This window comes from Homarus americanus, unplaced genomic scaffold (genome assembly GCF_018991925.1).
Source record: "Homarus americanus isolate GMGI-L3 unplaced genomic scaffold, GMGI_Hamer_2.0 scaffold36970, whole genome shotgun sequence".
NCBI lineage: Eukaryota > Metazoa > Arthropoda > Malacostraca > Decapoda > Nephropidae > Homarus > Homarus americanus.
Window position 1 is genome coordinate 123,539 of NW_024740094.1, and position 24,500 is coordinate 148,038.

The 24,500-nt window shown below is 38.2% G+C and overlaps 1 protein-coding gene across 1 annotated transcript in view; it reads right to left on the bottom strand.

The window, feature by feature from the left end:
* Positions 1 to 442: 442 nt before the first annotated feature.
* The window catches only part of LOC121875100 (ras association domain-containing protein 2-like), a 30,402-nt gene continuing 6,344 nt past the window's right edge, over positions 443 to 24,500 (bottom strand). The window contains exons 3-10 of the mRNA XM_042379445.1: positions 21,922 to 22,055; positions 21,128 to 21,203; positions 18,669 to 18,824; positions 15,831 to 16,532; positions 13,953 to 14,145; positions 7,321 to 7,442; positions 3,950 to 4,047; positions 443 to 3,206 (exon numbers count right to left, since the gene is read on the bottom strand). Coding sequence (XP_042235379.1) covers positions 3,149 to 3,206; positions 3,950 to 4,047; positions 7,321 to 7,442; positions 13,953 to 14,145; positions 15,831 to 16,532; positions 18,669 to 18,824; positions 21,128 to 21,203; positions 21,922 to 22,055 — 1,539 coding nt within the window. The 3' untranslated portion in view covers positions 443 to 3,148. The remainder of the gene's footprint in view (positions 3,207 to 3,949; positions 4,048 to 7,320; positions 7,443 to 13,952; positions 14,146 to 15,830; positions 16,533 to 18,668; positions 18,825 to 21,127; positions 21,204 to 21,921; positions 22,056 to 24,500) is intronic.

Below are 24,500 nucleotides of genomic sequence, written 5' to 3' on the forward strand. Positions count from 1 at the left end.
CCTTCCTCAAATATTATACTTGTAACTCCACATACTGAACATTATGGGCTGAAAATCGAACAATACCTTAACATGTGCTGGGAAAAAATAAATAAAAGTAATGTATGTATACTGACGTGGCTATCAATGTGCAAAGCAATCACTAAGCGTTTGTGTCAGAGAAATTTAGACTTAGCATAGAAGTAGGTAAAACAATATCTTTGAGAAAACTCAGATAGTATGAGGCTATGAGGCAAGGTGTTCTATCACATGGTACTGTGGTATAATTAGGACAAACAGGCATATATGGCAAGAACATTAAGTTTAGTTAAATGAAGGAGTAAGTGACAAAATAATGGGTGAACTAAATTCTCTGAATGACAGAGCTAAATCTGATATGAGGCACACAATAAATGGCACTTTAATACAAATATGGCAAAATGAAGAAAAAAAAGGCAGGAAATATATTAACATTGCTTTTGCTACAGCGCTGCATATATGGGAGACCAAGGGTCAACAAAGTACAAAAAACAAAAATAATAATAAAATCCAAAATCCTGCCCAACTACCCAAATCTAAAGACATACAAGCATATATATATATTGAAAATCCATAAGCTTACAAAAGATCCTTGTAGGCATTGGAAGTTCTAAGGACCTAGGACTATCAAATACTGTAATCTAACTTGAGCATCTATTACATGGGGGGGAGGGATAGCTATTGTTCAGCTGGAGGATTGTGTTGTCTAAGATTACAGAAAGACTAAATGATGGCTTCTGCAGAGAGTTGGTGCTCTGTATGCCAGCTTCTATATGCTATAGTGGTAAAGGGTTTACAACAGTGAACAAAAATTAACCTTTGATCGCTCAAATGAAAGTTATAATACATACATAACAGCAGCAGAGAAACCAGGCACAATCAGTGAGTAAAGAGCCTCATTCTGTCAGGTATATCAAAATCTTCAAGCTACTTTTTGGGCTCAATCCTCCCTTTCCGTCTACAAGAACTATAATAAGAGATAAATTAGCCTTTCAACATACTACACGTTTTGTCCCACACATCTAGCACTTAACTTATCAGAGACTACTGTGATAAACCTATACTCCAATTTGGGTTAAAATCCTTTGTTACCAGTTCAAATTAAATGTGTTCAGAAAGTTGGACACATTCAGACTCTGCCATCTCAATAGCTCCCTCTAGAGAAGCAGTGAAGGATAACAAGCTTGGAAAATACATGCCACATAGTTTCTAGTCACACCACACTTTATGTATGAAATCTTAAACCCACATCCAGTCCTCATCTTGTTTTATTCTGAAACACTGGACATCAGCACCTGCAGGCTGGTAGTGAGTTAAGGTACCAACTGTAAATGGCCCACACTTTCACATGTTTTATCTTCTGCTGTTCATTGTCACCAGCAAAATGCAACATTCCCCAAAACTACTTATTACAGTTTTAAAGCAAACAAGCCACCATGTCACCTTCATACTGAAACTGAACTACTCACAGCCAAGGCACTGTGTTCACTGACCCAAGATATACCGGCCATGACTGGAACACTACCCTGGGGTAAATGACCACATGATTGAGATGACATCAGTTGAGTGTTTAAAGGGAGGGTATAATTGGTCCCATATATTAAGAGCTTTTGGATGAATTAGTACATTATTCTTTGGGGGAAAAATCGGGAATAGATCATCGGTGAGGAAGTATGGATAATCTAAAATCTAGTTGTGCATGAACTCTGCCTGATGGTAATATCTAATAACTATCTGTACTGAGTCAAGAAACTGGTAACTATTAATTCAGCTTTAATAGATGTACCTCAAGTCTCAGGAAGGTGAATGTACTTTATCTATTCCAATATTGCCAACTTACACTATAAGTACAGCCAATTGCTTCTTTTTGTTTTGTGTTTCCATTTCTCACAAACATTTATACAGCCTTAAGATTTCTGTAAAAGCACCTAAACACCATTAAAAATAATCATATATTATAATTTACAAACTTTTAAGACACTATATATTCCTATGCATTATCTTAGACCTGCATTTTTCATAATTACCTTATGATACAGTAGAGGAAAATGTTACAACATATTTCCTCATACATTACATTACATTCCACATAATATCACCACTTCTTACTGAACCTAACTCAACTTCACTTTCACCTGGTTAACTAAAGTTCACATCATTCAATCAACCTCTTATTGCTTGACCTTCCCTGGTGACCGCCTGTACACAATAGGAAGCATGGACACTCCAACACACGGCTCCTCAGTACGTAGGTCCCAGATCACGTAAGGGCTGGTGTGTACTCGAGAGTCTGAGGTAACTCATAAAAACAGTGCCCAGGATTTAATGTTGTGGCTTTAAATTAACTCATTGAAGTTCTACACTCAGGTCACAGCAAGTGTGTCCAGTAACGTTTAAGTTATCTGTAAGATTCTTTTTATTTTTACATGAATCATTATATTTTATGTGCTATGCTGGGTTTACAACTCACATGTCGGGGCTATGAAACTTAAGGTCACACAATGCCTCAGGTTAGTCTTCGAGTGACTAATCAAAAGTTTTTGAGCAATATAATCTTAAAGGGATTAGAAATAAGGCATGGAAGATTTAATTTCCTATTACTGGCCCCTTGAAGTATGCAGAAACTCACCACCACACATAATCTACAGTTCAGTAAAGCCTTTGGATTTAGCCTTTGGATATATTCTACCTGAATCAGAAAACTCAAAAAATGCCTCTGGAATGTAAATTTTGTTCCTCCGTCTTGAAAATGAGCCCACTGATCATAATAACCATTTCCTGTACTGATTAAAACCTTCTCCTCCTACTTCACATGTCAAGGAGAATTATTATACATAAGAAATAAAAATAGATATGTGCATATAATGGAGACTTACTAAAAAACAAACTCATTAACAAGCATCTCCATACATATATAAAAGAGAGCCTCTTGGTCTACCAATAAAAAGACTATTCTTAACCTAATCAAGTGGTGTTTCCCTCTACACCTAAGTTTCCACAGTTCCTCTATCTCTCAATGTCAGATCATTCCAACTCTTCCCATAATATATACCAAAATATATTTGCTCTCACTGTGAGTATCCACTGCAGATTCACTTCTCCAGGCACACCCAAGTAACTCCTGCCAGGTTCACACCCCACGCAGTTCCTTCATCCTCCGCTGTATGTAAAATGCCATATCTTCATACCTGCATTTGAAGAACAACCAGAGTATCATAATTCATAACAGAGTTAAAACTTGTGATAAGCAAAAGACCTAAAAATAAGTTGAATTGAATTGAAACAGTTTATTTAGCCAGAAAAACACAGATACAGAGTGGATAATAATAACAATATTAACATGGCTGAGCCAGTTGAGAACCTGAGCTCTCCTGTATTCTATAATATTATAAGTTATCATTAAAGACGAAAAAACATGTAAGTAAAATGGTCTAGAGTGAAAACTAATATGGTTCTTCTACCAAATATGTAATTTTGGCTTTTAAACTTTTAAAAATATGACACCAGTTAAAGATACACTTTCATGCCTGGCGATATATAAACCTTCCCCAGTTTTCATCTCTGGCAGTTTATAGTGTAACAAGAGAGACGGTGCTGCACAGGACTACAAGTCACCTGCCAGTTGATGCCAAAAAATATTTAAGGTCAATAATTTCCTGACTATCCTTTAGAGTATCTGTCAAATTTAATGAATATATCTCTATACATTTTTCTTTTCTATGGAGAGTTTGGCTGGACATACAAATGGACAGATGAAGAGCAATCATACAGTCTGCCAATACTTAGATGACTAATAATGATTTACTTACTGTAATTGTAATAATTAGATATGATTCCAGTGGTGCTGACTTCAGTTATCCTACAAACTCTTGTACAGAGCAATCTCAGGTTTTCATTGTATCAAAATGTATGTGGAAACTACAGTACTCACTTTTGTTTAACTGCTAGAATTTGCCGCCGTTCTTCTTGTTCGTACTGCTGAAGGATGGCACGGCATTCAGCTAAGCTTAGGTTGAGAAACTGTGCCACCTAAAATAAGATTGTCTTGTTAAAATTTTCTCCATTTCCTTAATCTACTTTCTGTTTATCTATCTCACTACAATATTAATAACATAGTCTTCATTCAAAGCTGGAGCATATACTGTACAGTACTCGCTAGATTTGGTTACCTGTTTTATTAGGCTTCTTTTCCCTCAAGATCTGTTTTTCTCTTTATGAACACTTTGCAACACATGTTGACCCTTTTGATGCAATTGCTACACTATACTATGTGGTAAACAATGGCAGTGCAATCACTGCACTCATCCTGTTTGATCAGCTGGCATGTACGGAGGTGGCCACAACCCACAAATTATCTCCAGGCTTGCCCGTGTCTTCTCAGTCATAGCCGACAGCAGATGACCACCGAAGGGTCAAGACGTACCTGGCGCTCCTCTCGGAGCAGCCAGGTCAACTGTTAAGTTGGCCCATACCAACCCCCTCCCCTGAACCCTCCTCCCCACCGGAATATCAACAAGTTCTCGCCAGAAGTTACAATTTCATTTAGGAAAGGAACGGAACCAGTGTTAAACAGAGGTGAACAGTAGTGAACAGTGCTTAAGTCAGTGAGAACAACTCAACAGTAACAGTCGTACCCAAGTTAACCTTCACACAGTGAGGTCCCAGGTACCCAGAGATAACACCATCTGTGAGGTAATTACTACACCACGTGAGGTCCTTCATAACACCATCTGTGAGGGAATTACTACACCACGTGAGGCCCCTCATAACACCATCTGCGAGGGAATTACTACACCACACCAGGTCCCTCATAACACCATCTGAAGGAACTACTACACCACGTGAGTTCCTCCTAACACCATCTGGGAGGGAGTTACTACACTACGAGTTTGCTGTTCAACACCTACATTAATCTGTATGTTCACTGTATGTTCCTTTACCTTTCTCTAATGAAGGCTTTTGTTAAACCACCAATGTATGTAATAAGTCATTTATGTCCAATGTATATTTTCAGCCTTCGGGCTGCAGAATTTTTTCAATAAACCGTTAATTATTATTAATTATTATTATTATTATTTTATGTGTATTCAAGTCAGATTACCTGAGTATCACTTATCCCTTAACATGCTTCAGGTAATCCCACCTGACTATGACAATGTCAGGTAATGTGACTTAACTAAACTATGACAATGTCAGATCATAACCTTTTCATGCATAAGGTCCCCTGTCAGTTATTGTAAATTCATTTACCCCTGAACATGAAAAAAATGTTTGTGCATGTATGTTTGTGTGCATCTACACTCAGATTGTGGTCAGATAATTTTATTGCAAAAAATGATTTGTTTACTTTGTATGACAACTTTAGGTTAATTTTGTTAACTTTCCCTTTGCACTTGGGGTACAGCTATCTAGTCAAGACTTGTATTAAAAGGGATAATTCTCTGCAAGCTTTCTTAAAAGAGAGGTGAAGCAAGCAAACTTCTCAAGCATAAGGCCAACTCATTCATCTCTGGTGTAAACATATCCCTGACAAACCTTTTGTTTCCACATGCAACTGCCACCCATGAGGAACCCAAAATCACCCATTCTTAACTTGAACATTTACATAAATTAATCATTTTAATATTCATGATATACAGTATATGACTAACCAAGCAGTTTTTTGCAAGAACAAACATAGTTATCAAGCTTTATTTATGACACAGAATGTATAACAGTATCAAATGTAATTTACTTATATTTTAGATAAATAAATCTCTGTTCTATACAATACAGGTTGTACCTCTCTAGTCCGGCATTCTGTGGTCCGGAAACTCCCGTGGTCCGGAACGATTTTAGTTTGTCCAATAGGTAGATAGGCAGTTTTTTTTTGTTTTTTTTTAACTTATCTGAACTATTATTATTATTGTTACAGGAGTATTAAATTTTTGCTCCTCAGGCCCCAATGTGGCTCAGTGACCTATGCCCGGGTGGGCTAATCCCCTTAAATAAAAAAACCAGCCGCGGGAAATTAAGGTTTGTTTACATCCGGCAGTTTGGCTGCTCTCTCTCTCTCTCTGCTTGTCTATACAGAGTACAACATTTAACCCTTCAATATATATGAGCAGTAAATAAGTGTTGCTTTCATATTCTTATGTAGAGTAATGACGATATGTTTTCACATGTGCGCACTTACATACGCGGTCTCACTTTTTTTTTTACCATTAATGGTTAGCTACTTATACTGTATTGTTCCATTTATTAACATTCAATAACATTACAGTACTTCAAACAACCATATTAATTTTTTTACATTAATTTTACTACAGCTAAAATCAGGGTCTTATTTTCTTCAGTTTTATATGTAGAACCAATCAGTCACTGGTTTTGTAAGCTTTAACATTTAACATAAACAATGCCGGCAGCCGTCTCGTCTCCTCTAATATTCCACGTATTATTAATAAATTGTATTGTTAATTTTGCACACACAAACATTAATTCAATAAAAACAAATTCAGAAACATTAATTAAAATATAAATGAACAGTAAATAAGTGTTGCTTTCATATTCTTATGTAAAGTAATGACGATATGTTTTCACGTGTGTGCACTTACATATGCGATCTCTATTTTCTTTACCATTATCGTTAGCTACTTCTATTGTTCCATTTATTAACATTAAATAACATTACTTAAAACAACCACATTAGTTTTACTACAGCTACAACCAAGGTCTTATTTTCTTCAGTTTTATATGTACAACCAGTCAGTAACTGGTTTCGTAATCAACGAAAACAATGCTGTGTCATTTCCTCGTGTGTTTTAATATTCTACGTATTATTAATGAATTGTAATGCTCATTTTGCACACAAACATTAATTCAATAAAAAAACATTCAGTAATAAACAATAATGAATCTTTTGTACATAAGAGAAATGACGCTGTTTACACGATTATGCACGTCATCTGCACGTTGGTGGGCCGTTCAAACCCGTCGAAATTCAAGTTTCCGCCGTCAAAATTTTTATTTATTTATTTTTTGTGTTCCAATAAAATACGTTAAGAATTAAAAACTCGCGAAATTTGAGAAGCTACTATACGACATTTAACCCTTCAAAGAGATCATGATGCAGAGAAAGTGGTGCTAGTGCTTCCAAGCATAAGCACAAGTCACTATCTATCCAGGAAAAGGGTGAATTTCCATGGTCCGGCACCGGTCAGGTCCCGAGGTTGCCGGACTAGAGAGGTACAACCTGTATATGAAAGGGTTGAGTGCAGGGAATTACCTAATACAACATTAATACTATAATCAGCCATTACTAACCTGGGGGGATATTTCCTCTGTCTGCTGAGCGTCAACAATAAACACACGTGCAACATCCTCATGCGGACCAAGCATGACACGTGTTATCAGAGGGTACTCGTCATCTCGAATTCTTCGTCTCTCTAAAAATATAAAATTTAAAGTGGAAACTGATTTGCATTGAAATTAATATCGGCAATAGCATAAAAAAGGAATAATCCTGAAATCGCTTCATCTAGAAAAGCCCACAAACAGAAACAGCTCTTTATAGCAGATGACTTATTAGACATCTCTTGAGCTCTTTGGCTGGGACTCTGGGGTCTACCAGGCCTTATCTAGCAATTATTATCTAACCAACCACTCTTCTTGCCCTCCTGTATAGCCCATCTCAAATGAGGGGAGCCGCTGCAGAGGTTGCCCTCCCTTCACACACAAGGGGTATGGGACGTTTGCTTTGATCCAACGTCTAACAAATCTGATATGTTTAAAAAAAAAAAAAAATCTGGATTCATGAAGGGGTAGAGCCAGCGCTATGATAAGGTGTATGTAGTGCTCTACAACTTGATACAGAGGCAAAGAGAGAGAATGTTGAACATTTACTGTTATAACGCAACTGTATCACATTGTGTAGAGCTACATACAGTACGTAAAATTACACAAAAATCTACAGCTGTACCAACATCTTTCATGTGTTGTAGCCAGCAGACTACCAGAGTTGAGAGTAACGGTATTACATTTTAAGTAACGATTACAGTAATGTCGTTACTTAAGAAATTTTTTACAACATTGGTAACGATTACTTGTTACTTTTATACAGTATTTCAATAAATAAAAGTCCAGTACAGTTCGCCCGGATAATTCACAATTTTTTTTCGCGGTCCTCTATTTTTCGCGGATGACACCCTGAATGTACCCAAGAATATCTGTGGTTAGTTTTAAAATTGCCGGTATTTTTGCGGCCGGGACAGGGAGCCATTCGTTCTTGAGACAGTAATTTCTTTTACCTGTTTTGTATGTGTGTGTGTGTGCATGTGTGTGTGTGTACACGCACGCACACACACACACATGCACACACACACACATACAAAACAGGTAAAAGAAATAATTGTCCTAAGGGCAAACACATAGAGGGAATATACATTTCTTTGTAAAAAAAGTAAAAAAAGTACCCCCCCCCCTCACTGGTCAGCAAATGTTATTTGCAGATTTGGCGATTCGTGGCCATTTTGAGAAACAAACCCCCGCGAATTTGAAGGGCCTGCTGTATATTAAAAGTGAAAAAAATGCACACGAATAGCTGAATACAGTGGCCATCATGTTCTAACATGTTTTGCTACCGTCACTCCGTCGAGCCCTGTGGCACTTGCGCAGTTCCATTAACTCATGAATTGCAGTGTGTCTCTATAAGACGCTTTTTATGTTGCTGAAGAACAAGTGTTGATATTGGCGCCTCTTTATTTCAAACAGCCTGCCTGCATACGTCACACTCAAGAGACATGATTTTTATTAGGTCATTGCCTAAACCGACCAATAAATGAGCAGGTAGGACTAAGAGATGTCGGATTTAACTATATTTTTAGGGGTACAATTCAAATCACACATGCGTAGGTGGACATAAGGGGAGTGAGTATAACTCTATGCATGCAGTCTGACGTGCTCTGTTTCAGCACATCGTTGTCATATAACTTATAATAAAAAAAAACTATAATTTGTGAGCTCTTTCTCAACTAAATTAGACTATTACTTAGCATAAAAATAATGTTACTGTACATAAAAAAGTAACGGTAAATCATTACGTTTTTTAAAGTGTAACGGTGCTACATTTTCTACCAAGTAACAGTACCTGTAATGCCATTAATTACTCTAGGAAAATAACACACACAACACTGTAAACTACAGTATTCGAATCTTGACATTTTGTTATACTGTTTGTACACTGTAGCTTAGAATTGTCCCAGGAATACACCCTGAAATTTAATGTACAGGGGGTCCTCGAGTTACGAACATCCAACTTACGAACACCTGCCGATATGAATGAGGTCCCATATGGTCAATTATTTTATGAATCCGACATGGGTATAACTGGTTCATAGTATTAAAATACAAGATCTAGTTTGTGCAGCGAACATAAAAATGGAGGAAACTGCAGTGGCCTATTGGCCCATATTGGGCAGTCCCATTTACACCCAACCCCTATTGCTCAAATATCCATCTAACCTATGTTTGAAGCTATCTATTGTATTCGAGTCAATAATGATGCTTGGTAACTTGTTCCATTCATCCAGTACTCTACCGGTATTTCCATACCAATGTTTACCTATTTCGCGCCTAAATCTAAATTTGTCTAATTTAAAACCATTCCTACGAGTTCGCTCCAGGTTGGATAGTTTGAGTACCTTTGTTATGTCCCCTTTGTTTAGCCCTGACTTCCATTTATACATCTCTATCAAATCACCCCTCACTCTACGTCTCTCGAGGGAGTGCAAATTAAGATGCTTTAACCTGTCTCTGTACTCAAGGTTCCTAATGCCCGGGATTAGTCTTGTCATTCTCCTCTGAATTATTTCTAGGGATTCTATATCCATTCTGTAATACGGTGACCAGAATTGAACTGCGTAATCCAAGTGGAGTCTCACAAGTGCAAGATATAGTTTCAGGATGACCTCTCTAGTTTTGTAACTAACGCTCCTTTGTATGAACCCAAGTACTTTATTAGCCTTGTTTCGAGCAAATACACATTGTTTACTTGGCTTAAGATTTCTACTTATCATTACTCCTAAATCTTTCTCACATTCGGATTTCTCTATAACATCGTTGTTCATCTGATTTCTCTGTCTACATCTCCTAGACTAAGTACTTTACATTTGTCCACATTGAATTTCATCTGCCATTTTTCAGACCATTCAAATTTTTTTTTAGATCTTCCTGTAGTTTTGCGGAGTCCTCGTCAGATTTAATTACACGCCTATTTTAGTGTCGTCAGCAAATTTACTATGTTGGTGTCTACGCCGATATCTATGTCGTTGTCGTTTATGTATATAATAAATAATAATGATCCAAGTACTGAGCCTTGGGGTACTCCACTTGTGACGTTACTCCAATCGGATTTAGTGCCGTTAATGCTCACTCGCTGTTTTCTGTCCTGTAACCACTCACTAATCCACTTTAGAATATCTCCTCCTATGCCATGAGCCTCCACTTTTCTTATTGTCTTTCGTGGGGCTCTGTCGAAGGCTTTGCTAAAGTCAAGATATACCACATCATAGTCGTGCCCCTCGTCCACTGATTCGAAAACAGCTGAAAAGAATGTTAATAGATTAGTTATACAGTACATGAATGCTCGCTTGTGAAGCTTTCCTCCAGGATTCTGGTACTACACCTGTTTTTAAGGACACGTTAAACAATTTTGCTAAGGGCATACAAAGCTCTTCCTTACATTCCTTTAATACTCTGGCAAATATCTCATCAGGACCTGGTGACTTATTAGGCTTTAACTTGTCTATTTGCTTACTAACAGCGTTACTAGTCACTACTATCTCGCTTTATCTATTTTCTTCACTATCTCTGCACAGAACATAATCGGTGTCTCGGGTATCATGTTCAAATTTTTGGTGGTGAAAACTGTTGAAAAATATTTATTCAGATTATTGCTCATTTCTCCGTCATTATCAGTTAGCTCGCCGGTATCTGACTGTATTGGTCCAATCTTTACTTGTGTTTTAGTATGATACATTTGAAAGAATCCCTTGGGGTTTGACTTTGCCTCCCTTGCTACCCTCAGTTCATTATTCCTCTTTGCTTTTCTTATCTCGGTCTTAACCCTACTGGCCAATACCTTATAATAATCTCAGAGGTAAACTTCACCATGATTTATTCTTCTACCTATAGCCTTCCTTTGTCCAATAATATTCTTTAAATAATTGCTTATCCATTAGGGTCATTGTTGTCTGATCTGAGTTTTCTGTATGGTATGTTCTGCCTTTGTGCATTAAGTAACTCATTATTTAAATTGTTGTGGAACTCGTCAACCCCAGATCCCGTGATCAGGTCATCCTCAACCGTCATATTTTGCGAGGATATCGTTGTCAGGGTCTCCAGGTAAAGTAAGGTTGCCCTCTGTGGGTACATTGTGTGAGGTCATGTAATCCATCCCCAAACATGATACCCCTTCTCTCAGCTCCCTTTTCAACCTATCAAAGTTTGCCCTTCTGAAATCTGGGACGTGAATGGAATTTTCCTTGAGTTTGGCATTAAATTCTAACTCAAATCTTATTTCTTTGTGATCGCTGTTGGCAAGTTCGTTCCCTACCTCGACATTACTAATGAGGTTTTCTCTGTTTGACAGAAGTAAATCGAGTACTGTATATTATTACCCCGGGTGGGTTCCGTTATATGTTGACTTGGGAAACAGTCCTGAACTGTTTCAAGAAAATCCTCTGATTATAAGTTACCTGTAAGGTTGATCCAATCTATTTGACTTAAGTTAAAGTCGCCTACTATACAGACTTTGCTATGTCTGGATGCTCTGCACATTTCATCCCAGATAAGTCGTTCATTAACTCTATCAAGATTAGGAGGTCTATATATTACTCTTGCGATTAATTTTTCTCTATCATTGATTAATTCTATCCAAATTGTTTCTGTATTCAGTTCAGTTTTTATTTCCTATTTATTTCACACTTCAGATTATCCCTGACATACAGTAGATTGCTACTCCGCCTCCTTTCCTAATCTGGCTATCGGTATGGAATAATTTGTAACCTGCAATTTGATATTCAGCAGGTAACTCAGGTGAGTCTAAGTTTATCCATGTTTCGGTGAATGCTATTATATAAATTTTTTCGGTACATACCAATGCCCTGATTTCATCCATTTTGTTTCTCATACTTCTACTGTTCGAGTAGTAGACATTTAAGTTAGTCGTGTTCTGAGTCCTCTCTTTGACGCGTTTAGGTTATAACTCCCTGCCTAATTTAGTTTTGTCATCATTCCTAGCACTATTTCCCTGTAACCTTTCACTTTGTTTACCTGCTCCCACTGCAGAGTCCAATCAAAATCAAATCATCCACCTCCGTACCCATATGTCCCCCGAGCAGTTTAAAGACTTCGACATCTTTTGAACTGCCCTTTCGAGAGAGCCAGCCAGGGTTGCCACCCCCATCCCCAGACAGTTGCACCCCATCCCTCGCATAAAGGTCCCTTCTGCCATAAAACTTGTCCCAGTTGTCAATGAATGGGACTGATATTGACTTGCAATATCTGTCAAGACGGCCATTGACACCAACTGCCCTTGACAACCATTCATTGTCAACTCTCCTTCTAGGCAGGACACTACATATGATAGGGATCCCCCCCTTCAACCTAATACGTTCTATAGCCGTCTTGAATTTATCAAGAAGGTCCTCACTCCTACACCTGCCAACATCATTGCCTCCTGCACTAAGGCAGATAATGGGTTTGTTCCCATTACCAGACAAGATATTGTCCATCTTGTCTACTATATCCCCCACCCCAGCTCCTGGTAAACACACTCTCAACCTATTTTTAATTTTACCACAAAAAGCTCTATCCAGGTACCATACCTGAGAATCGCCAACAATTAAGGTTTTCGTACCTTCCCTGACTATGCTAACGTCCAATTTGTCTATCAAAGAACTAAAAGAGTTTTTACAGTTAGCTGTTGTCATTTCCTTGGTGTCTTTTCTCACCATAATTTTGGTCGTTCTTCTCCTCACAACCTTCCATTTGCCTGAGTTTTCGTCAGACACGGGCTCTCCTTGTCTTGTGTCTTCTTCCTCCATCTTCACTATCACTACCTTTAATTTCAAGTTTTCTTCTTTGACCTTCTCTAACTCGGCCCTGAGTAGGGCACAGCCCTGGTCATAAGTAGCACTAGCCATTACCGACAATTTATTCCTGGGAGCTAAGTCTGCGTAGCAGCGAGGTGGAGCAGCGGGTGGGAATTAATGCATCAACCAGCCACGCGCCTTGAGGAAGCATCAGTACGCCTTACCCTCACCTCAATAACATGTGTAATCAAGTGCAAACTGTTGTTTTTTTAGTATTCACTATTTTTCTGCCCTCATCATGGCTCCCAAATGCAAACCTGATGCAAATGATAATAGTGCAACCAAGAAGAGGAAAACAATTACAATGGAAGTGAAAGTTGATGTAATTAAGTGTTCTGAAAAAGGAGAAACTCTCTCAGTCAATGGTAAATCATTGGGCTTCAGTCGGTCAACGGTCGGAACAATTTGGAAAGACAAACACAAAATTCTTGAACATGTAAAAGGATCTACACCAATGCACTCAACTGTGATAACAAAAAGAAAAGAAGTAGATTGTTATTTGAAATGGAAAGATTGTTAGTGGTATGGATGGAAGATCAGCCAGCCCACAGGTTTCAATGTATTAAACCTTAATTTTTACTTTCCTTTGCTCTATTTTGTCGTTTAATTTCTTCTTTTCTCTTAAATTAAGTGATTCTAGATGTATAAAAGGACTTAGGCTATGATAAAGTGCACATAGGGTTTGTGTTCCGACTTTGGAACATCCTCAGGAACGGAACTCGCTCGTAACCCGGGGACCCCCTGTACAACTTTGTGAATCATCTTGTATAATCTGTATAAGTTACAAACACCTGGAATTTTTACCTCCATTATCTTTAATTACGAAGAGGGCAAAGTTGCGAGTTGACATTTCCACTCTGTACTTCTCCAACAGCATGTTAAGGACCTCCTCTGCTGTAACTAAGGAGGTGACCCACACACTGCAGGGTGAGCCATGAGGGGGTGTGAAGGTGCTGGTCTCTCTTAAATAGAAGTGACCATTGATTGAACATCGCCTCTGTAAAGAAAATGGTTGATAAATAATTTGTATTAAAAGCATCAGGTTTACAAATTCTGTTTTTTAATAAAATTAAAAACAAGTGTACACTATATAGTACTGTGTACTTTTTCTAACTACTGTACTGTGTTTCAAAAATATATATACTGTATATATTTTAACATATAGAAGAGATATTTGACTCAGCTTGATGACAACTAAACCAACTGACAGCTCATAGATACAAAGATAGTTGTCAAATGAAATATATGATGAAAGTTTTACAAATGTCATCTTTGGTTAAATGAAGGAAAAGTAAACACAATAAATCAAAACAGCAACAGACCATCATAAATTTATACTACAGCAAAATCATGAATAACAATCTTTTAGAAATTTAGATTAGTGAACCTACATGATTAGGGACCCTGGCAATGAGATGTTTAGTTTGATCTTAAAAAGCCACAAAACATTACAGCTATTCCAGGGAAAAGCCTGCTCACATTGCTTTTGTTTACACCAGACAACTACACTTGCACAATGTAGTGATGCCAGTCTGTATCTAACTTGATCCTGGGAACAGATAGCAGTTACTGTACCAGATGCCTCCACTCACCCCAGCACACTATACTCTTCCCTAAATGTTAACACAGAACATCATATAATGCACAGCAGAACCTTTAAAATCTACACACAGTAATCAAGGAATCTCAGAAAACTTGAAAATAATAAAGTATCAAAAAATATCATTCTGAGGTGGATGGTATGAAGGAGAGTGGAAAATCACAGAGATGGAGGGATGGGGTGAAGGAGGCACTAAAACCAGGTCAAATGAGCATATAGGAAGGAGTGGAGTACTGTATATGAATTACAGAAGGTATGACAAGTGGTTTATGTGGCTGTTACATTAATATGGGTGTATGACAGCAATTTAAAATAGTAAGTGTGCGTGCGTGCGTGTGTGTGCACATTGTAATGGGAGACACAGACATTCAAGACAGGTGTATGTGCCATCCCTATCACATGTGTTGGGGGACCAGAGCTCCTGTCATCATAAAATGTTAATCAGTACAGTAAGTCCTCATTTAACGTTGCCCCCGACAACGTTGTTTTGTTATAACGTCGCTACTCTTTAGATACTCATGATTTGGACAACGTCCCATCGATTCAGTATAACGTCGTCACGGACTAATTTGTACGGCGCATCACCCTCTCTCAACTTGGCGCGCTACGCTCTCCCATGGAGCGTCACAGTGTCCCCAGGCTTCCAGTGTACGTGCGTGTTTAAGGGATTTTGCTTTAAATACTGTCCTGTAACCATTCGAAATGGCTTCCAAGCGCCCATCAAGTGCTATTGATGCTATTGTTTTGAAGAAGCAACATAAGACCATTAGCCTGGCTATGAAAAAAGAAGTTTTAAACCGCCCATCAGTACAATACAAAATTATTTCGTTTATTTATCTTTTTGGATGTATAATACATACCTGTACTATTTTCTATAAAAATTCCATTACATTTATGTTTATGTAATGTATTTTATGGGGCAAAGGGAGGCTCAGGAACGTAACTCCCATATTTTATCTATTTCTTACGGGGAAAATTTATTTGTTAACGTTGTTTCTATTAACGTCACAGTTTTCAGGAACAGAACCACGACGTTAAATGAGGACTCATTGTACTGTAATACATTATCCGCACATACACACCTTGAGCTTGGTCTTATCCATCCTCCTGCCTGGCCTTCTCCGAATAGCAGAACTTCCAGTTTTCATGGCGGCAGCCCTTCTTGATGGTGTCTGGTCATCAAGGCTTGTGTTAAGCTCGCCGGAGTCATTGTTTTCTACGACTGAAGAATCTCTATTTTCACCATCAGTAGGAGATTCAAAACTAGGAGACAAAGGATTGTTATTTAGAGTGACATCTGGAGACATGTTCTTGACTTTGGTATTGGTGCTGGAGATATCAACAGTTACGGACTTAGGGGTGAGTGAAGTCTCCTCTCTGACACTCACAACACCATTTGTTGACTTTGTGGTATTACCACACTCAGCATCTAACAAGGTAATTAAGTTACAACAGGTATTACTAACAGTGTTCTTCCATACATCCCCATTAACACCCAGATCTGCTTTGGTTTCTCTCTGTGTCTGATCCTTCCTGTCTGCTTGACTGTAGATTTTGTTACTAGAGTCAACTCCATCTTCCCTTGTTGAAGAAAATATTGGCTCAGTTGATGTAACAGGGGTGAGAGGTCTACTGCCTTCTCTCTCATGAAATAACTGGTCACTAAGAAATATGCAGGGTAATGTATGTCTCCCCAGTGAATTAACTTTGGGAGTTTGTGGTGAACTTGGGGACTGAGGAGTACGCCAGCCATTCAGACAATCCTCCCGCCAGAGAGTCTGCTCCTGAAAAAAGAAAAGAAAAAAGAGAAACATGTAATTCAGTAATTATTTATATAAATACCCTTATGAATTCCATAACCACATACTGGAACAAGACAGATGGATATATTGTGTTAAATTAAAAGTTGAAGACTTTGTACATGTTTCAATAGCAATGTGTACTCTCAATTTTTCAAGCTTTACAAAGCATTACTCTTGAGAAGTATATTCAGTGAAAGTGAACTTTGGAAAGGTAACATCTTTCAAAATTAAGAATAAAGTACAAAAATATATACATTTATGAGTTGTAATTAGAGGTCAACACACACACATACAGACATGTTCTCCCACTTTTTGTGACAGAAACAAAAAGGCATTGAAGGACTTCCTAAAAAACGAAAATCATGTTTATCACATTGTCAAGGATATAAATCTGTATGATCAAAAATTTTCCCAAAACAGATTAGTTATGGTTTATTGCAACACCTAAATACTGTACAGTAATCACAAATACTGTATCATTAAATTTAGGACATGCACTTCTGGACTCTTTAACATGAAGAGAGATGTCTCATCCCATACAAACAATACTGCTGACTAGAAAGTTATATTATGAGAGTATGGTCACAATGAAAACACTGTACAGTACAGTATACTACATCAGGGATATCTACAAATACTGTACAGTAAGTCCGCGCTTAACGTAGTCCCACTTAACGTTGTTTCGGTACTACATAGATAAATTTTAAAGACCAAAAATTTGTTTAACGTCTCGGTGATCCAATACTACATTGTTTTGAGTAGTCACAGACTACTTTCTGTGATGCATCACCCTCTCTCGTCTGGCCGCGCTACGCTCTCTCGGCTTGGTGCAGTCTCAGTGACTCACCACCCTCCTCCTCTCCCGCCATACTCCTCCCCTCCCGCCATCCGCCTCCTCTGCTCCACTACCCACCACACACTCGCTCTACCACCTCCGCCCATCGGTGAGTACCAATACAAACTTAGTACTTGTATATGTATGCATTATTTTCTATAGAAATGGCAATGATTTTCTGAATACGTAATGTATTTCATGGGGCAAAGGGAGGCTCAGGAACATAACTCCCGTATTTTATCTATTTTTTATGGGGAAAATTGATCCGCTTAACGTTGTTTCGTATAACGTCGCGTTTTTAGGAACGTAACCCAGACGTTAAGCGAGGACTTACTGTACAAGAACACTTGTGGGTATCAAGATGACTGTAAAGATGGAAAAGTATAAGAAAATAATTTATCTTATTTCCAGTCTATTAAATATATAATAATATGAATGAAAATTCTCCACATGAAACCTCCAATTCACAGGACTATGATAAGTGTAGTTCAAAAGTGGACAGTAGTAAACTAATCCACACCTATTTTTGTTTTAGTTTACAATCAAAGCTGGTAGAAGAGTACAAACATGTCATAAGCTCAAATCTGGAATAAAACGGCAGATATCTCACTCAGGGAGGAACTATAGTGATCAACTCAAGTAACAATTCTAGGGTGAGGACTCAGGTTTCATCGCTGCTGATATACTCACCTGGTCACTATCATATTATTCAGCAAGGATGGTTTAACCTACCTCACTAACACCTTTCACTCCATTTCAATTTCCCCTCTTACTGTAGCTGATGAATTTCCATCACTGAAAACTGTACAACCTGAACAAACAACTAAAGTTAAGGTTCTTGACTGAAAACTAAGAACAAGAACAGTCTAAAAATAAGTAACTAAATTAATAATGAGTACAATAACCTAGTACTGTATACAATTCTGGTTAAGACTTCAATAAATTAACAAACACATGTACTGTACAGTCGCCTGTACTTGTACCTGGTACAGTACAGTGGATGGCATGTTTTGTGAGATGTGGCAACTCTGTAAATGTCTGAAGATGGCTTGATGTATAAAAATTACAAAAATATTCACAAGTCCACAACACAATTAAAAAACTACAACGCAATATTTCTTCGGACCATTCATCTGAATACCATGTTACATGTATTAACTTTAGATATTAATGCTTTTATTTTGGAGGCAATGAAGCCATGTTTAGGTTAGGTTAGGTTTATACTGAACCGGTGACAAATTGTCTGGTTATGAAATGTCCTAGAACCAATTTTCTGTACCAACCTCATCATCACTATCAGAGTAAAAGGCAGTCGAGTTTGCAGTCGACCGTCTGCGAACGGCAATTGTCCGCTGGTCGTCCTCCTCCTTCAGGTGGATGACATTACGCACTCCCCAGTAGATCTTCAACACACCTTCCAAGATCATTCGACCATTGGCCTGGAAGAAAAAATATAAACCATATCCATCAGCCTTTTGTTCTAAATTAACCCCAAAAATGAACTACAGTAGTCCACAGTTCTAGTGATAAAATTGATAAATGTAGGAGACAATATACTGTATTCAAGTTCTTAGTACAGTAGTAAACTATTAAGATCATAACTACTAAAGTACACATGGAACAAGAAGAATTTATAAACAATATTGCAAGAAGCCAGGTGGATTTACTGTACAAGCATTAGGTGGAATATAAAAATTTATTTAGTGAAGGTCATACTGTACATGGTTATTCAAAGGGCTCAGTGACAAGGAGGTAATAAGAACATAAGAACACAAGAATGGAGGAAACTGCAGCGGGCCTAATTGGCCCATACTGGGCAGTCCCGTTTACACCCAACCCCTATTGCTCATACAAGCATCCAACCTATGTTTGAAGCTATTCAGCGTATTTGAGTTAATGATGATATTTGGTAACTTGTTCCATTCATCCACTACTCTGTTTCCAAACCAGTGTTTACCTATTTCGCGCCTAAATCTAAATTTGTCTAATTTAAAACCATTGTTACGAGTTAACTCCTGGTTGGATAGTTTGAGTACCTTTGTAATGTCCCCTTTGTTTAGCCCTGACTTCCATTTATACACCTCTATCAGGTCGTCCCTAACTCTACGTCTCTCGAGGGAGCGCAAATTAAGATGTTTTAACCTGTCTCTATGCTCAAGGTTCCTAATGCCCAGGATTAGTCTTGTCATTCTCCTCTGAATTCTTTCCAAGGATTCTATATCCATTCTGTAATACGGTGACCAGAACTGAACTGTGTAATCCGGGTGTGGTCTCACAAGTGCAAGATACAGTTTTAGGATGACCTCGCTAGTCTTGTAACTAACATTCCTTTGTATGAACCCAAGTATTTTATTAGCCTTGTTACGAGCAAAAACACATTGATTACTTGGCTTAAGGTTTCTACTTATCATTACTCCTAAATCTCTCTCGCAGTCGGATTTCTCTATGGCATCGTTGTTCATCTGGTATCTGGTTTCCCTGTTTACATCTCCTATACTGAGTACTTTACATTTGTCCACGTTGAATTTCATCTGCCATTTTTCAGACCATTCGAAAAATTTGTTTAGATCTTCCTGTAGTTTTGCCGAGTCCTCGTCAGATTTATAACACGTCCTATTTTAGTGTCATCAGCAAATTTACTTATGTTGCTGTCTATGCCAATATCTATGTCGTTTATGTATATAATAAATAATAATGGTCCAAGTACTGAGCCTTGGGGAACTCCACTTGTGACGTTGCTCCAATGGGACTTAGTGCCGTTAATGCTCACTCGCTGTTTCCTGTCCTGTAACCACGCCCTAATCCATTTAAGGATATTACCTTTGATGCCATGTGCTTCTACCTTTCTAATTAGTCTTTCGTGGGGGACTCTGTCGAAGGCTTTGCTAAAGTCGAGATATACCACATCATAATTGTGCCCCTCGTCCACCGATTCGAAAACTGATGAAAAGAATGTTAATAGATTAGTTAGACATGAACGCCCGCTTGTGAAGCCATGTTGGGAATCATTGATAAACTTGTGCTTCTCCAGGTGGTTTCACATAGAGTTTGAAATGAATGATTCTAGTAATTTGCCTACTATTGATGTTAGGCTGATTGGGCGGTAGTTAGAGGATAGTGATCTATTCCCCTTCTTGAAAATCGGTATTACATTCGCTATCCTCCAGGATTCTGGTACTACACCTGTTTTTAAGGACATGTTAAACAACTTTGCTAAGGGCATACTAAGCTCTTCCTTACATTCCTTTAATACTCTGGCAAATATCTCATCGGGACCAGGTGACTTATTAGGCTTTAGTTTGTCTATTTGCTTACTAACATCGTTACTAGTCACTACTATCTCGCTTAATTTGCTTTCTTCACTATCTCTGAATAGAGTCAGTGCCTCGGGTATCATGTTAAAATTTTCGGTGGTGAAAACTGTTGAAAAATATTTATTCAAATTATGCTCATTTCTCCGTCGTTATCAGTGAGCTTGCCGGTATCTGACTGTATTGGTCAGGGTCCAAACAGTGCAACAGATTCAAACACTTAGAGCAGATTTTAAAGTTAATAATGTTCTTCAATGGAAACTTCAATGACTGAACAGAAATTTGTTTTAATGTACAAAAATTAATTAACAAACAAGAAAGGCAGCCGCCATGAGAGTAAAGCGCAGTTTTATCAAAACAAGCTTAGACCCCACACTAAAAATAATAAAAAATAAAAAAACTCACACACATACATTCCACAGTCTCCTTACCTCTCTGCTCTTTAGTTCTCCGGGTTTGCCTTCATAATACTGGTTGTAAGCTTTCAACTTGGCCTCAATATGTGATCTGAAAATAGTGAGAAAATTATATAAAAACAAGTATTAAATGTCAGAACAGTGTCCTATTTATCTCATAATCAACGTGTAGCACAACTCTGCCTAATAATAAAGACTGCAACACCTCTCCCAGGTCAAATTAAGCACTACCCACTCCATCACAGTCAAGGTGTGTGTCAACCACCCCAGTCAAGGTGTGTTAACCAACCCTTCACAATCTAGCAGCGGCAGACATGAATACCTCCACAAGACATCTAAATGTTGAGATTCTTGGTTCTCTTGCTTCCTGAGTTCTGTATATACAGTACAATTATACTCTGTTTCAAAATTAACTCACAAGTTTGTACAGTAAAACAGTAAAATAAAAAAAATCCTAAATATTTTACAGTACAGTACAGTACAGTACAAGGTACAGTACAGTACAGTACAGTACTGTACCTGGATTTTTAGAATAAGTGGTAAGGCAATATACCCTCGCTATATCATGGAGATGTGTCTTGAGTGTTGGCATGATGGTGTTGACAGGTTTGGCATGGGTGGATGCACAATAACCGGATTTGAGAATTGGGTTGAAAGTGCCTTTATTTCAAATGTGAGTTGTCAATTTAAGGGAAAGAACATGATATAGCAGTTGATTAAGTTATTATTGCTTAAAAACCCAAATCAAACCCAGTCGTGCTGCTAACCCCGCATTACCAAATATACCCAACTCACCAAGATGATCTCACCTTTTAACTTGGCCGTCCCTGTTTTCAACTTTGCCAAATGAAGTGTGACATTCATTGCGTGTACCATGACCAAAGAGCTGAGGGCCAAACAGTGCTCCATAACATGGGTGATGGCAATATGGCACGCCCTTGTGCTGCAAAAAAAAAAAACCCCTGCATCGGCAAATTGTTACACACACACACATCCAATATACTGTAGATCACCTGTATACAGTACAGTAAGTCCTCGCTTAACGTCGTGGTTCCGTTCCTGAAAACCACAACGTTAATGGAAACAACGTTAATAGAATAAATTTTCCCCATAAGAAATAGATAAAATACAGGAGATAAGTTCCTGAGCTTCTCTTTGCCCAATGAAATACATTACATATACAGAAATTCAATGGCATTTTTATAGAAAATAGTACCACTTCTAGCACTAAATCTTAATCTTGTCCGAGTTGGTCCGGATAGTACGCACTGTTGTGGGGCTTAGACCTAGAGCAGCAGCTATGTCCACTGCACGTTCCCCTTTTCCAAAACGGATTAAAAGTTCCATTTTCGTAGCAAGGCTAATGATCTTACATTGATTCTTCACAACACTAGCATCAGTAGCACTTGATGGGTGCTTGAGAGCCATTTTGAATTGTTAGAGTACAGTATTGAGAGCAAAAACACTTGAACACGTAAGAATGCTGTGGAAGCCCAACAAAGACTGGCAACGCCTGGAATGCTGTGAGGTTCTGCGAGTGAGAGGTAGCGCACCAAGACGAGGGGGTGATGCGCCGTGAAAAGTAGTCCATGACGACGCTAAAAACGTTATATTGAGTTGTCGGGAACGTTAAACGAATTACTGGTATCCAAAGAGTAGTGACGTTATAACGAAAACTTTATCAGGGGCAACGTTAAATGAGGACTTACTGAATATAACTTTCTCTGACACATAATCGCATTTTACGAGCATTTACCTTAAGCGCTTGGCTTAGGGAGGGGGAAAAAACGACATGGTGATTGTAGGAGCGCATGGCTGGGGAAGATACTTCCACTTGCACCTCTCTCAGCCTTAGCTGCCGCATGTACTGAGTAGGGGAAGGGGTTGTGTGTCTCTGCAGAGGTAGCACATCCCAGCTGAGCTGCGATGCAATGTGTATGCACTATCTTGTATAATTTTAGCTTTTTTATGCTTTCATTCTTTTTCCTAAATATTCTCTGCTGAAAACAACTTGACAATCAGTGACAAAGAGGATAAAGTAAACTTATAGCAGAGGTGGTTGTGTGGTGGGCACCTAAACTGAAATAGGCCTAACCAGCAGAGTCGCCAGATGCGCTATTGAAGAACTGCCCACTGCCTCCACACCTACGATCACCTCCTACACACCCATGCTCTTCAAATTTCTTATTTTACAGTTTTATATTATATGTTCTTTATTTCTAAGTCACATTAGAGTACTGAACTGAAATGATTTTTCCACAACTTTTATAGTTTCTTTATATGTCACAATGGCAACATGTATTGCCATCTCCTGCAGGCAACAGCTGACTGGCATGTCAGCCAGCTGACTCCTGGCAGGACTCTTAGAAAAACAGACTTCTTTAACAATTATTCTACTCCATACACACTATGTGGTTTAGAAATAAAGAAAATATAATATAAAACTATAAAATAAGAAAAATGAAGAGCATGGTGTGTATGTGTGAGAAGTGAACGTGTGTGTAGATGGTTGGCTATAACTATGTCTCCGACTCACCAGCTTTTAATGTAACCATAAAAGTTGCCAAAAATCATTAAAATACACTGTAATCTAATGAGACTTATAAATAAAGAAAATATAACATGTATCGGGGCAGTTCTAGCCAAGGCCTTGGCTATAAACTATGTGGCCGATTCGCCAGCCCAGCCGCCTTGTATATTGTTACCTGTAATGAAACTATCAAATTGTGAAAAAATCATTACAATGTGACTTAGAAATATGGAAAATATAATACTGTATAAAACTATAAAATAAGAACAATAAAAAGCAACTGTAGGAAGTAAATGTGTCATGAGGCGATGAGTTACTGGGCTGTAAATGTAACACCCACCACAGTGGTTGCCACACATCTGTCAGCCCATTTAGATGGGTAATTGCCTGAACTGTGTTGTGAGCTGGATGCGTGGGGAACAACTTATTCTTTGCACATAAAATAATATATACGGTTCCAGTAAATGTGAGGAATAAATAAATAAAAAATAAAAAAATAAATAAAATTAAAGATACTGCATTGCCATTTAGCAAGAGACAGTGAGAGCGGAACAGTGAGTGAGGAAACACCAGCTGTAGCTCCCTCCCTCCCTCCCACCCTTAGCCCTTGCTCCTACACACACAGTGATTAATTCTCTTTATGTTTTTTGACCTTATGATAATTATTTCATAATTTTTTTGGCACATACTGTGTGTGGTGCACATTTAAACTGAAATAGGCCTAACCAGCCAAGTCAGCAGGTGCACTATTGACAGGTAGGCACTAGGCAGCTACCAAACAGGGATTGATTTTACCGCTTACAGCGGCTACTTTATTGTGCACCCCACACTCATCCTGTGAGCGATAGTGCAAAAGGA